The sequence below is a fragment of the Mangifera indica genome, chromosome 1, assembly GCF_011075055.1.
Source record: "Mangifera indica cultivar Alphonso chromosome 1, CATAS_Mindica_2.1, whole genome shotgun sequence".
Lineage (NCBI taxonomy): Eukaryota > Viridiplantae > Streptophyta > Magnoliopsida > Sapindales > Anacardiaceae > Mangifera > Mangifera indica.
Genome location: NC_058137.1, coordinates 26,164,737 through 26,178,766, shown reverse-complemented (window position 1 = coordinate 26,178,766; position 14,030 = coordinate 26,164,737). Strand labels below are relative to the sequence as shown.

The 14,030-nt window shown below is 34.0% G+C and overlaps 1 protein-coding gene and 1 pseudogene across 1 annotated transcript; both read left to right on the top strand.

Moving 5' to 3' along the window:
• The first annotated feature begins 3,838 nt into the window (after window positions 1–3,838).
• On the top strand, window positions 3,839–5,908 carry LOC123229101 (receptor-like protein 34). The gene has a single exon (XM_044654725.1). The coding sequence runs from the start codon at window positions 3,839–3,841 to the stop codon at window positions 5,906–5,908; it is 2,070 nt and encodes a 689-aa protein (XP_044510660.1).
• Window positions 5,909–8,844: 2,936 nt separating this feature from the next.
• On the top strand, window positions 8,845–13,082 carry LOC123229020 (annotated as a pseudogene).
• Window positions 13,083–14,030: the final 948 nt, after the last annotated feature.

The window sequence follows — 14,030 nt, the reverse complement described above, 5'->3', positions numbered from 1 at the left end:
ACCAAATTTTGGCCGAAAATGGCTGCCGAAGGATCTGCAGTCCGATCGTGGGAACAGTATTTCCCACGGTCAAACGATTTCTCCCACGGTCAGCAGACATTGACCGTTGGTTAGGGGGGTAAAATAGCTTTGTTAAAATATTGGGGAGCCGGGGGAGATTTCTTAGAACACAGCGGGTTTTTCTGAAATTTGCCATATAACAGTTGACCTATTTTAAAAAAGAATTTTCATGAGGGGGTAAATTGAGAATTTTGTTATATAGGGTTTCTGATCGTGTAGTTTTCGAATTTTATATCCGTTTTTTCTGTTTTAGGGTTTTTTCCATATGTAAATTTCAAATTTGATATTCGATTTTTTGAATTTTGGAGCTTTTTGGTACAATTTACGATGTAATAACGTAATTTCAACTCAATATTTCGATTTTTTCATTTATAGGATATATTGATTCGTGTTTTTGAATTTCAGTTCCGTTTTTTCGAATTTCACTGTTTTATGATAGATCGACTCGTATTTTTTAGATTTTTGAAAAAATTTTCGATTGTTGTCATTCTAGGGTTTTTCAACTTTTAGAATTTGAATTTCAGTTCTATTTTTTCGAATTTCATCGTTTTACGATAGATCGATTCGTATTTTTCAGATTTTTGAGAATTTTTCGATTGTTGTCATTCTAGGGTTTTTCAACTTTTAGAATTTGAATTTCAGTTCCGTTTTTTTGAATTTCACCGTTTTACGATATATCGACTCGTATTTTTCAGATTTCTGAAGAATTTTTCGATTGTTGTCATTCTAGGGTTTTTCAACTTTTAAAATTCGAATTTCAGTTTTGTTTTTTGAATTTCACCGTTTTACGATATATCGACTCGTATTTTTCAGATTTTCGAAGAATTTTTCGATTGTTGTCATTCTAGGGTTTTTCAACTTTTAGAATTCGAATTTCAGTTTCGTTTTTTCGAATTTCACCGTTTTACGATATATCGACTCGTATTTTTTAGATTTCCAAAGAATTTTTTGATTGTTGTCATTCTAGGGTTTTTCAACTTTTAGAATTTGAATTTCAGTTTCATTTTTTCAAATTTCATCGTTTTACGATATATCGACTCGTATTTTTTAGATTTTCGAAGAATTTTTTATTGTTGTCATTTTAAGGGTTTTTCAACTTTTAGAATTCGAATTTCAGTTCCGTTCTTTTGAATTTTACCATTTTACGATATATCGACTCGTATTTTTCAGATTTTTGAAGAATTTTTTGATTGTTGTCATTCTAGGGTTTTTCAACTTTTAGAATTCGAATTTCAGTTCTGTTTTTTTGAATTTCACCGTTTTATGATATATCGACTCGTATTTGTCAGATTTCTGAAGAATTTTTTGATTGTTGTCATTCTAGGGTTTTTCAACTTTTAAAATTCGAATTTCAGTTTTGTTTTTTTGAATTTCATCGTTTTACGATATATCGACTCGTATTTTTCAGATTTTTGAAGAATTTTTTGATTGTTTTCATTCTAGGGTATTTCAACTTTTAGAATTCGAATTTCAATTTCTCTTTTCGATTTTTATCATTTCAGAATATATCAACTCATATTTTCTTATTTTCGGTGGATTTTTTAATTGTTAACATTCTATGGTATTTCAACTTATAGAAATCACATTTCATTGTAGTTTTTCTGTATTTCACCGTTTTTGGCTATATCGACTCGTATTTTTTAGATTTCGATCAATTTTTCAATTATTAACATTTTAAGGTATTTCAACGTCTAGAATTCAAACAATCTTATTTGTTAAGTTTTGTCATTTCCTTTTTGATTATTTTGTATTTTTCTTCTTTTTATGTTTTTTTCACGAATACATTTGTTTACATATTTTTTTTTGAATGTCTAACGAATTTTTAAAATTTGTGCAGGATAATTCTCGCAAAAGAAAACGGGTTGACGACGAGCTGTGAATCCCCGATGAGTCCAAACACTTTCGGTCAGATGCGATATGTCGTGCACAACACAACGCATTATCTAGGATTACTTCTACATTGACCCCGGATCAACTTCGACTATTTGAGAGGACATGTTTCGGGTATCTCCTTTGTTGACTGTGGCATGTTTATGTTACTTTTTTTTGAGTGTTTGGCATTGTCACGGAGCTACGATTTTCCCCGAGAGTCGTCTACCTCTATGCATCGATGTTTAGCGTCACAGTTGTATTTTCACTGTATCGAGTAGCTCACAGATGTATATTTAATTACCCCGTTGTTTGTTTATCGTTCTTCATATGTTCGTATGTATATATTTATTGTATGTGCATATGTGTATGATGTACTTTATCTGTCATTATATATAGATATGTATTTGATTTCATTCTATATGTGATTTGAGTGATGTATCGTAAAATGGTGAAATTCGAATTCTAAAAGTTGAAATACCCTAGAATGGCAATAATCAAAAAATTCTTTAGAAATCTGAAAAATACGAGTTGATCTATCGTAAAATGGTGAAATTCAAAAAAATAGAACTGAAATTTGAATTCTAAAAGTTGAAAAACCCTAGAATGGCAACAATAAAAAAATTCTTCGAAAATCTGAAAAATACGAGTCGTCTATCATAAAACGGTGAAATTCAAAAAAATGAAACTGAAATTTGAATTCTAAAAGTTGAAATACCCTAGAATGACAATAATCAAAAAATTCTTTAGAAATCTGAAAAATACGAGTTGATCTATCGTAAAACGGTGAAATTCGAAAAAACAAAACTGAAATTTGAATTCTAAAAGTTGAAAAACCCTACAATGGCAACAGTCAAAAAATTCTTCGGAAATCTGAAAAATACGAATCGATCTATCGTAAAATGGTGAAATTCAAAAAAACGTAACTGAAATTCAAATTCTAAAAGTTGAAAAACCCTAGAATGATAACAATCGAAAGATTCTTCGGAAATATGAAAAATATGAGTCGATATCTCATAAAACGGTAAAATTCGAAAAAACAAAACTGAAATTCGAATTCTAAAAGTTGAAAAACCCTAGAATGACAACAATCGAAAAATTCTTCTGAAATCTGAAAAATACGAGTTGATATATCAAAATGCCCCCCAAATTTTAATAACATTTCGTTTGACCCCTCAATTATCTATTCATAAAATTTCATTGAGAAATTTATAATGCCTTTATAATGTTTAATATCGTAATACCCCCTAATTTTAATAAAATTTCATTTAACCCCTTCTAGTGAGTGAGGAGGTTTATATAAATGAAGGGAAGGATAATTTTGGTATTTTAGAAAAAGTCATGGGCATTTTTGCTTGAAAATAGTGACTTTGGGCATTTTTGCTTAGTGGGAGGGTATTTTGGCCATTTTTGATAATTTCCCTTCTTTAAAAGAAAAAAGATGCGGGCGTTATTCTTCTTCTTTTTCTTCTTCATCATCATCATCATCTTGCATCTTCAAGTTGTTCGCTCATCCTTTTCTCCATCACCGATACTCTGCTCCCCTGAACAAAGTGTTGCTCTACTTCATTTCAAGAACACATTTTCCCTTTATGAAAATGCTTTTGGGTTTTGCGATGGGTATCCTAAGACAGAGTCCTGGAAAGAAGGTAGTGATTGTTGTTTGTGGGATGGTGTCACTTGTGATACATTCACTGGACATGTGATTGATCTTGACCTTAGTTTAAGTAGCCTTGCTGGCTCTCTCCAAGAAAATAGCAGCCTCTTCCTCCTCCACCATCTCCAGAAGCTCAATCTAGCTTGCAATGATTTCTATGGATCGCAAATCTCACCCAACTTTGGTAAGCTCACCAACTTAACACATCTAAACCTTTCTAACTCAGGTTTGGATGGCCTAGTTCCCACCGAAATGTTTCTCCTATCTGATCTTGTTTCACTTGATCTCTCCAACAATCTCCTAAGCATGCCCCAACATGGTTTCAATAAGCTGTTGCAAAATTTAACGAAATTAAGATATCTTCACCTTGAAACTGTTGGCATGTCTACTGTTTCAACTGGTTCTTTAGTAAAATTGTCTTCTTCTTTGATATCCCTCAACCTTAGGTTAACTGGGGTGCAAGGCAAATTTCCAAGTGAAATTTTTCTATTTCCATTTCTCCAGCAGCTAATGTTGTCACTAAATGGAGGGATCACAGGTAATTTGCCAGAATTTAATAAGAGCAGTCCTCTCAGAGTATTGGATCTCTCTTACACAAATTTCTCAGGAAAATTACCTGAGACATTTGGCAATCTTATGTACTTAAATTATCTGTCTCTTTCTAATTGCAATTTCCAAGGGTCACTTCCATCATCGCTAGAAAACCTTGCAGAAATCACCTACATGGATTTGTCATGGAACGGTTTTACTGGTCAAGTCCCAACTTCATTATCTAAACTTGTCCAGCTCACTTGGCTATCTCTTACACACAACAATTTTTCTGGAAAATTTCCAGATGTTTTGGGTAATCTTAGTAAATTAGAGACTTTAGCTCTCTCCGTTAATAATTTCAGTGGTCAGTTGCCAACATCAATATTCAGCCTGAATGGACTTCTTTACTTGGACTTTTCTTATAATCAATTTCAAGGTCAATTTCCTAGTCGGATAAGCGGTCTTCCATATCTAGGTGGCATCAAGTTAAATAATAATCTTCTAAGTGGCAAAGTACCGGCATGGTTGTTTACTCTGACATCTTTGGAGAGTATAGATCTTTCCCACAATAAACTCACAGGTCCGATGGAGCAGTTCCAGCACCCTGGTCCAATAATTAATGTTGATTTGAATGATAACGAGATTTGTGGTCCAATTCCAGATTCGATTTTTCAACTTTTGGATCTCATAGAGCTAGCGCTTGCAAACAATAACTTCAGTGGCAATGTGCAGGTAGAGATGCTTTCAGAGCTCAAAAATCTGACGCATATTGATCTTTCATATAATGCGCTTTTGTCAGTAACTGGAAAGGTCATCTTGCCCCAGCTTAATGAAGTCTTTTTATCTTCTTGCAGCTTAACTGAAGTCCCGATTTTCTTGGGCACTGTAAGTTATTTAAATCTAGACCTTTCCAATAACTCAATCTATGGCCGAATTTCCCAATTGGCGCTTGGAAATTATTCCAACTTGTCTTACCTAAATCTGTCACACAATTTACTTACCAGTGTTGAGTACATTTCATCCATGGTCAACCTTGAAATTCTTGACCTTTCATCCAACTTACTCCGAGGACAACTTGTGGATCTACCATCGACGCTTTCGTTCTTCTCAACTTCAAACAATGATCTGACAGGAGTGATCCCTCCATCATTTTGTAATATGAGTGAAGTTGAATCTCTTGACTTGTCCTATAATGGCTTAAGTGGAAACATTCCAGAATGTCTTGTGAAAAGCAATGCACAGTTCGAGTTTTTGAATTTGGCAATGAACAACTTCCATGGTAGTATAAAATCTCTGACGTTTCCCAATCAATGTGGTGTGACAGCTCTTATGCTTAACGACAATCAGTTGGAGGGACCATTACCATCCTCTTTGGTTAATTGCCAAGGTTTGGATATCCTTGATGTTGGGAATAACAGGATTAATGATAGCTTTCCGAATTGGTTAGTAAACTTTCAATATCTTGAAGTACTTATTTTGAGATTTAATCAGTTTCATGGTCCCATTGGCAATTCCAGCACAATATTTCTCTTCCCTTGGTTAAGAGTACTGGACCTCTCTCACAATCAATTTTCTGGTATTTTACCAACAAGCTTTTTTGAACCTACAACAAATGTATACATGGATGTTTACAAACTCGATTACATGCACTCACTTTTTGGTTCATATTTTTCAATGACGTTGTTTGTAAAAGGTGTCGAGACCCAAATAAAAAAGATTTTATCAATCTTTACAAGCATAGATCTTTCTAACAACCTATTTGAAGGGAAAATTCCAAAGGTATTTAAATAGCTGAAGTTACTTAGATTACTCAACTTGTCTTATAATAGCTTAACTGGTAAAATACCTTTATCATTGAAAAATTTGTCACAACTTGAAGCATTAGATCTCTCTTCCAACCAGCTCATCGGAAAGATTCCTCTGCAATTGACAAGTCTAACATTTCTTTCAGTGTTAAACTTGTCTTACAACCATCTTGTGGGATGCATACCTCAAGGAAATCAATTTGACACATTTCAGAATGATTCCTACATTGGAAATTTGGGCTTGTGTGGATCACCACTGTCAAACAAATGTGACAATGATAAGGCACCAACAACGATAGATGAAGAAGAAAGCAATGCTTCAAGCTGGTTTGATTGGAAAATTGCTTTGATGGGCTACGGATCTGGATTTGTAATTGGCATATCTATTGCTTACATTGTGTTCTCAATAGGAAAACCTCAATTTTTTGTGAGTTGATTGAAAGAGAGTGTCCAAGAAATGTGAGAAGGCTGAATAGAGGACGTAGAAGAAGAACAAATTAGCATTTGAAAGTTGTTCCTCAATTTTGTAAGTGCTCCAACCCTCTTATTGCTAGATTCTGCTTTTTTTTTTTTTTTTTTTTTCTATTGACAGCTTTATCATAATGAATATAGCTAGATAAAAGACTACTGAATTCAGACTTATTTTTTTTATTCTCAGACTCTGAAGAGTTGAAGAGTAAGCTGCAATACTCATGTCTCCAAGAAAACTTCAAGCTTTTGTATTAGTGGTAGATTTTTATTTTAGTAGCAATTCAATAAGCAACTCTGTTTCTGTTCCTGGCTATTATGCAAGAGCTTGCTGGTATAGTTCTTGTTTATTTTTGTAAGTATTTGACAAACTATGGACAATTGTGTTCTCATTTAGTTGTGTGTGCACATATTTTTCTTCTTGTTATATGTGTGCACATAGTTGCTAGATTCTGCGCATTTTTTTTTTTTCTATTGACAGCTTTATCATAATGAATATAGCTAGAAAAAAGACAACTGAATTCAGACTTGTTTTTTTTATTCTCAGACTCTGAAGAGTTGAAGAGTAAGCTGCAATACTCATGTCTCCAAGAAAACTTCAAGCTTTTGTATTAGTGGTAGATTTTTATTTTAGTAGCAATTCAATAAGCAACTCTGTTTCTGTTCCTGGCTATTATGCAAGAGCTTGCCGGTATAGTTCTTGTTTATTTTTTGTAAGTATTTGACAAACTATGAACATTTGTGTTCTCATTTAGTTGTGTGTGCACATATTTTTCTTCTTGTTATATGTGTGCACATACTTGCATTATTACGTGAACATTTGTAAGTGATTTTTAATTCAAGTACAGTTGGCAACTTTTGCCTGCATTCGATTTTGTTGTTTGCTGTTTAGGTGTACTGTTATGATGTGTCACTCCCTAGCTCACCCTTGCTGAGTATTCAATCTCACATTTTTTATGAGATTCTAGACCTTAATTTACTCTGATTTTGTCAATAATTCTCAGCAGCTTATTTGGTCAAGATCATATTGTTCTGTGCAGTGAGATACTACATCTCCTCTGTGTTTTTCCACTCTTTGTCTAGCAGATTAGCTTAATTATTCATATTGTGGGACACGAATCTGTGACTAGTGCTTGAAGGGATTTAAAGATCAGACGTTAGGGGAATTTTAGTTTGATTGTTTATGAGGAGCTAGACAATAGAGTGGGATATTCATAGTATTTCAAATTTAGGCAGTAACTGCTGACAGTAGGAAAGTCAGGAAATAAATTTAGTAAGTGGGAGTGTTTACTTTGTATGTTGACTTCATCTTTGCATCTGAAAGTTGGGATTATTGTTTAGTGATTTGATTGAGCACGACTTGGTCCTAATTGATGTAGGCTAAGATGAATCTTAGCTGAACCGTGTAAAAATTGTATTGTTTACTTTCTAAACATATTTTTGTACTTTCAGAATGTGCTGTGAGGATGAAGTGTTAACAATATCGTCAGCTCATTTTAAGCTGAAACAACCAAACCAATATCACTCACAAACAGATTTTCATCTTCAAATCCTTGTGTATATATTCTAAAATTTCTTATTAATTGCTAAAACAAGTTAACTTATCGCATAGCAAATTAACACTAAAAATGAAATAACCTGTAATGCAAAAAGAACATTAGATTTTTCATTCATCATGATCTGGCAGACTCATCTTGAACTCTCTTGGAAGAGTCGACTAGGAGGCTGTAGTGATGTGCAGAGAAGAAAGCAGTGCTGAGGAAGAGGTTGGCTGGAAGTTGACTAGGGGCTGACATGGAAGATGTGGTACTGCAACAGTGCTTTGCTTTGTGAGTTTGTGTTATGATATTTTTGTATTTAGCTTGTTTAAAAGCAATATGACATACAACTAGATAAGATTAGGTGTGTTAGATGGAAGATTGACAAGAGTTAGTATATATGCTTTGATGTATTAGTTTTCAGTTGATTCTTATGCTTAAATGAAACTGAGTAGCAGCTGATTTTACTCAAAAAGTTTATATTAGTTGCTGTAATATATATTCACAAGAATGAAACTAAAAAAGAAGAAAACATTTCTAAAAAAATTTTCGGCCTAGAACATTAGCATTTTCTCTTTATTTTTTTGTTCTTGCATTAGAACACTATACTGCTAAAACTCCTCATACACCACCATGTGGCTTCCTAATGTCCACACCAGTAGATGGAGGTCCCATGAAGATCTGACCCTGACTTTTTTGCATCCCAATTCAAAAAGAAATTTTATGCTGAGATTTCAGTATTAATTTGTTGCTGGATTTCGAATAATAACGTGAGTGTTATATAGGCTATACAAATTACCCATATGAATAATGTTGGAAATTTTTGATTTCAAGACTTGGGATCCTTCATGTTATGTTCTGCAAGATGTAGGTGCATAAGGGGACCATATCTCTTGGCTAAGTCCCCGAGGCTGGGATGCAGTACAGAGCCAAGAAGCTGGTGCAGGTTTCGAACAAGAGGTAATTTCCGTGGCCCTGGAGGTAGATGTAAAGTTCTTTCACTGGCTTTTGATCTCAATCCTATCTTCAGCGCCATGAAGAGAAAGAGAAGAAAGGCGAGAAGGATTGAAATGGAAGTGCATTGAAATTCCATCACAAAAATATTGAGGACATTGAATATTCACAAAAATGGAGTGAATTGAATAAACACCAGTACAGGGCAGAGATCTTCAACAGAGGAACCCTGGTCAGAGATTGGAGGAATCTCTAGCAAAGGTTGAGTGAATCGGGCTTGGGCTGTGATTTGGCCTGAGATGGGGTGAAACTGTCAGATCGTAAAGATGCCGGGTGACAACTGTGCGAAGAAAGATGAACCTTAGTTGCAAGGTCTCTTCGTTTTATGACTTGACGGACGCTAAAGTGTTTTGTTGCTCTAATGCCACGTAGAATTATACAATTTTGTATTACATTACAATATTATATACATATTGTTTACACAAATAAATAATAAACATATATATACACATTATTGTCCAACAAATCCATGACTAAACTTGATAAAATTTTACATGACCTGTTAATTCGATAGGATATGACACAAAAAAATTTAGATTAGGATTATGATTTTCGACACAAAAAATAGTTGAATCAGGTTAGAGTTGATCTCAAAAAAATTGGGTCGGCTTTGGGTTGACACAAAGCCCACCCGAACTAACCAAAAATTTTAAATAAAATATTGTATAACATCATAATAGTAAAAAATCTATAATATTTATAATTTTCTTCGTTTAACAGAAAGAGTTTCAATCCACAAAATTTTTATTCTGTAATTCAAAATTGAAATTGCATCACTAAACACTAAATCTACATTATCTAAAAACATTCATTTTAATTTAGTAACTCTTTTTGGTAAACTTGTAAAAAATTGTTTATTGTTAATTTGTTTTATTCGATTGATGTATTATAAATACTATTGATTTGAACTTATTATGTTTGGTATGTCATATTTATATGTTTGTTAGTGATTTTAATATTTATGATAGTTACATCAATCATATGAATTGGATATTAAATTTATTAAATATTTGAAAAGTAATTATGAATCTTGTTAGTTGTCAATTGCATTATTTTGAAATTGAAATTGCATACTTATTTGAGTTATTGATTATCATATAAAGAGACAATAAACAAAGTATTAGTATTAATATGAAATAAAGCAATTTCATTTTGACAAAATGTCGTTTCCCGTTAGCATTGTTTTTTGTGTATTATTTTGTAACAAATCATGTTATTCTTGACATTTGACAAAGTACATTGTTTCATAACAAATTTTGTTATATATTGTGTTATGACATGATTTTACTTGTTACATAGTATGAGTTATTTAGATTGGTTCAAGTCAATCTGGACATACTTCAATTCGGTTTAAGGTTGAGAAATTTTAAGACCATTTTATTTTAGATTGGATTAGACTTTAAGGTCTTTGACACAAACCCAAACTGATACGATATGAATAAGACCAATGATACGAATGGTCAGGTTTATCCATGACTTATAAAAGAATACAGTTGCAGTATGACTAGTAACTATTTTTCCAAAATCTTACGAGGTTCTGCATCTAAGTATCCACACTCGCCATCAGCTGGAAAGATTGTCAACCTAGTATTATTCAGTGCCCAATAAGTTAACAAAAAATGGCTTTCAAGTCCTTTTAGAGCTTGGTCATGATGGAGATTCCAATCTTAATTTGGCGAATACTTTATTCACCATTTGTAGAAAAATTTTACGATCAGAATTGATCCGGGTCACATATAATGAATTTAGTGATCATACAATTTTAGCATGATGATAAACTTGCGTCATCCAACAAAAGAAAGGCAAACGGATTTTCTTTTCTTTGATTAGTGATAAGAAAAGTCCAAGTAATATCTTGTTTTCTCAACAAAAGCAACTAATTATGTTCAGATGATTGTTGTACAACAGTAAACTTGATAAAACTCCTTGGGAGGAGAGTGTTCTATCGATACTGGTGCTTGTCTTCCCCATTTTCACGGAGCTTCTATTGCGCTCGTTCACCCCCAAATTTGTTTTCATCCCTTTCTTGCTCACGGCAGCCAAAATAATAAAGGGATCAAAATCCTGAATACAAGCTCAAAGATGCCTCCAGGGCCCTGGAAACTACCTCTCATTGGAAAGTTGCACCAGCTGTCGGTTCACTACCCCATCGCCGCCTCAGAGACTTAGCCAAGAAATATGGACCCTTGATGCACCTCCAGCTTGGTGAAGTTTCAACCATCAGAGTTTCTTCTCCAGAGATTGCCCAAGAAGTTATGAAAACCCATGACATCAACTTTGCAGACAGACCCATTCTGGTTTCCGCTATGTTGGTAAGGATACTGATATTGGTTTTTCACCGCATGGAAATTACTGGAGACAGCTCTGGAAACTTGCAACCATAGAGCTCTAAAGTGCCAGACGGGTCCAATCACTGCAATTGGTCAGGGAAGAGGAGGTCTCAAATCTCATTAGTGCCATACAGGTTAATGAACGATCAGTAATCAATCTAAAGTGATAAAATAGTCAGTTTTACATACGGCATAACAGCCAAAGCGGCTTTTGGGGAAAGATGCAAGGATGAAGAAGCTTTCCTATCATGTGTATTGTAAGTCGTAGAGGCAGCTGCAGGTTTCTCCGTTGTTGATTTCTACCCTTCCGTTAAAGCAATTCAGGTTATCAGTGGAACGGATCTGAAGCTTGAGAAGCTGCATCAGAAGAGTGATAGAATACTTGAAAGAAATCCTGAATGAGCATACAGAGAAGGAGAGGAGACAAACGGGCGAAAGAGGAGTAAAGGAAAATTTAGTTGATGTTCTTTTGAGAGTCCAGCGAGAAGGTGACCTTGAATTTCCCCTAACTGACAACACCATCAAAGCAGTCATCTCGGTTAGTATAATATCACTTTAATTCCCTGAAAGCACTTAGAATTTAAACCCTTTGCTACTAAGAGTTATGTTATGTAAGCAAACTAACATAAATCAGAAATTTCATAGCGGATATTTTAATTTCACTATTTTATTTTTTGTTTGCTAATGAGATATTTCATCCTTGATCCTTGAGGCCTTCTTATTTATATTATATATATGTTGATGGCAAAAATCCATCAACAAGAACTATGTAAAATTGGACGAAAAAAAATCTAGGCAAGCAACAAAGGACAAATAACTGAGTTTTTAAAGTGGTCTAATTTATTGGTCAGAAACCTATGTTTATTGTAACGTTTGGCAGAGTAATAGTATGAAATACAAATTGTTGTTTACGATTCTCTAGTGACTATCGAGTAATTACGCAAGTGAAAGTAGATAAAGAGATACCTTGATCAGATATAGTTTGAGCAAATTGTGGAAACAAAAGGATTCCTTTTGAATTGTGAGTCTAACTTGTACAGATGACATATTTAGTTACTGTATGGTACTCGCAAAATTAGTCAAACACTATGCAATGCTTAACACTTCTATGAAATCTAATTGCAGAACAATATATAAACTGACAATAAATTGTGTCCAAGCTGAAAATTTAGTAATTTGTTTTTTTTTAAAGGATATTTTCAGCGAGGGAAGTGAGACATCAACAACGACTTTACAGTGGGCAATGAAAGAACTGATGAGAAACCCAAGGGTAATGAAAGAGGCACAAGCTGAAGTAAGGCGAGTCCTTGATGGGAAAGGAAATGATGATGAAACTGAAATTCAGGAATTGAAGTACTTGAAATCAGTGGTAAAAGAAACCTTGAGGCTGCAATCTCCTGTACCTCTTTTACTTCCAAGGGAATGCAGAGAGAGTTGCGAGATTAACGGGTACAAGATTCCTGAGAGAACCAGAGTCATTGTCAATGGATGGGCAATCGGAAGGGACACTGGATACTGGATACTGGAATGACGCCGAGACATTCTATTCTGAGAGATTTCTTAACAGCTCAATTGATTTCAGGGGCATGGATTTCGAATACATTCAATTTGGAGCTGGAAGGAGAACTTGTCCAGGCTTAACGTTTGCACTACCAAATATTGAGCTGCCACTCGCAGAACTTCTTTGCCATTTTGATTGGAAGCTTCTTCATGGGATGAATCCTGAAGATCTAGACATAAGTGAGGTCTTGGGCATAACTTTGGAAGGAAAACAGACTTGATGCTGATTCCTATCACTTATCGTTCTTAGTATTCTTTGACGATCTCTGTCACCTTAGTTGGACGCCCGATAGGCATTGAATCATTATCGTCTTCCTAGAAGAAGTTTGGGAACACAAAGAGCTTCATCTTTCCAACGAACCTCTTCGTCTCCCTGATGTGATTCGATGTCAATCGGGCGTCTACTGAGATGAAAGATATCGCTGGAGGGAGAGAAATCTTCAAGAGGGAGAGACCACCAACAATGACGTTGGAGATGACACCGAAGTTTGAAAGCTAAACCCTATGGGGGAAATATCATTTTTTAAAAATTTTGTCTATGGGGGAAATGGTTAGTTTTTAGAGTTTAAGGGGGAAAAGGAGAATAAATTTTAATTTATTTTTAATATTATAGGTAAAATGATGATTTTACTCTTAAAACCATTAATTTTAATTAATTATAAATAGATATTTAAAAATTTTAAAATTAAGAGATAAAAATTGAGATATGAAGATACTTTAGGTGAGAATAAGTCCTTTGGCCCTCTGAATGACATAAGTAAACTTGCTGTCACATTGTGGTGATATAACAGAGTATTTATGTATTCATTCACCCCACTTGATTCAAACCTAGGTTTTCGTGTAATTTATAGAGCAGTTGAATAAAAGCTAGCTTGTAACTACAAGGCCGATCTCATCAATAAATGACTATAAAGCTATGTCTTTGTTATGTAACCCAATAAAGACAATCAGGAAAAAAATAAAGCACAAATACTCAATACAAAAACACAAACATTTACACGGTAAACCCAATACAAGAAAAATTATAGATAAACGATGGAGGAAACTTTTACTAAAAAAGAAGAAGATTACAAGACGAAGACAAGATTATTTGTCCTTTTTGCCTGATCTCTTGATTATAGCTTACTCTATGTTTTCAGTGGTACACGTCCTCACTTACTTTACTTACACTTTAATGTAAAATTTTTATATTATAAAC

What these genes read in the sequence shown, in the direction of transcription:
- LOC123229101 (XM_044654725.1), top strand. Translation starts at nt 3,839, where the DNA reads ATGTTTCTCCTATCTGATCTTGTTTCACTTGATCTCTCCAACAATCTC.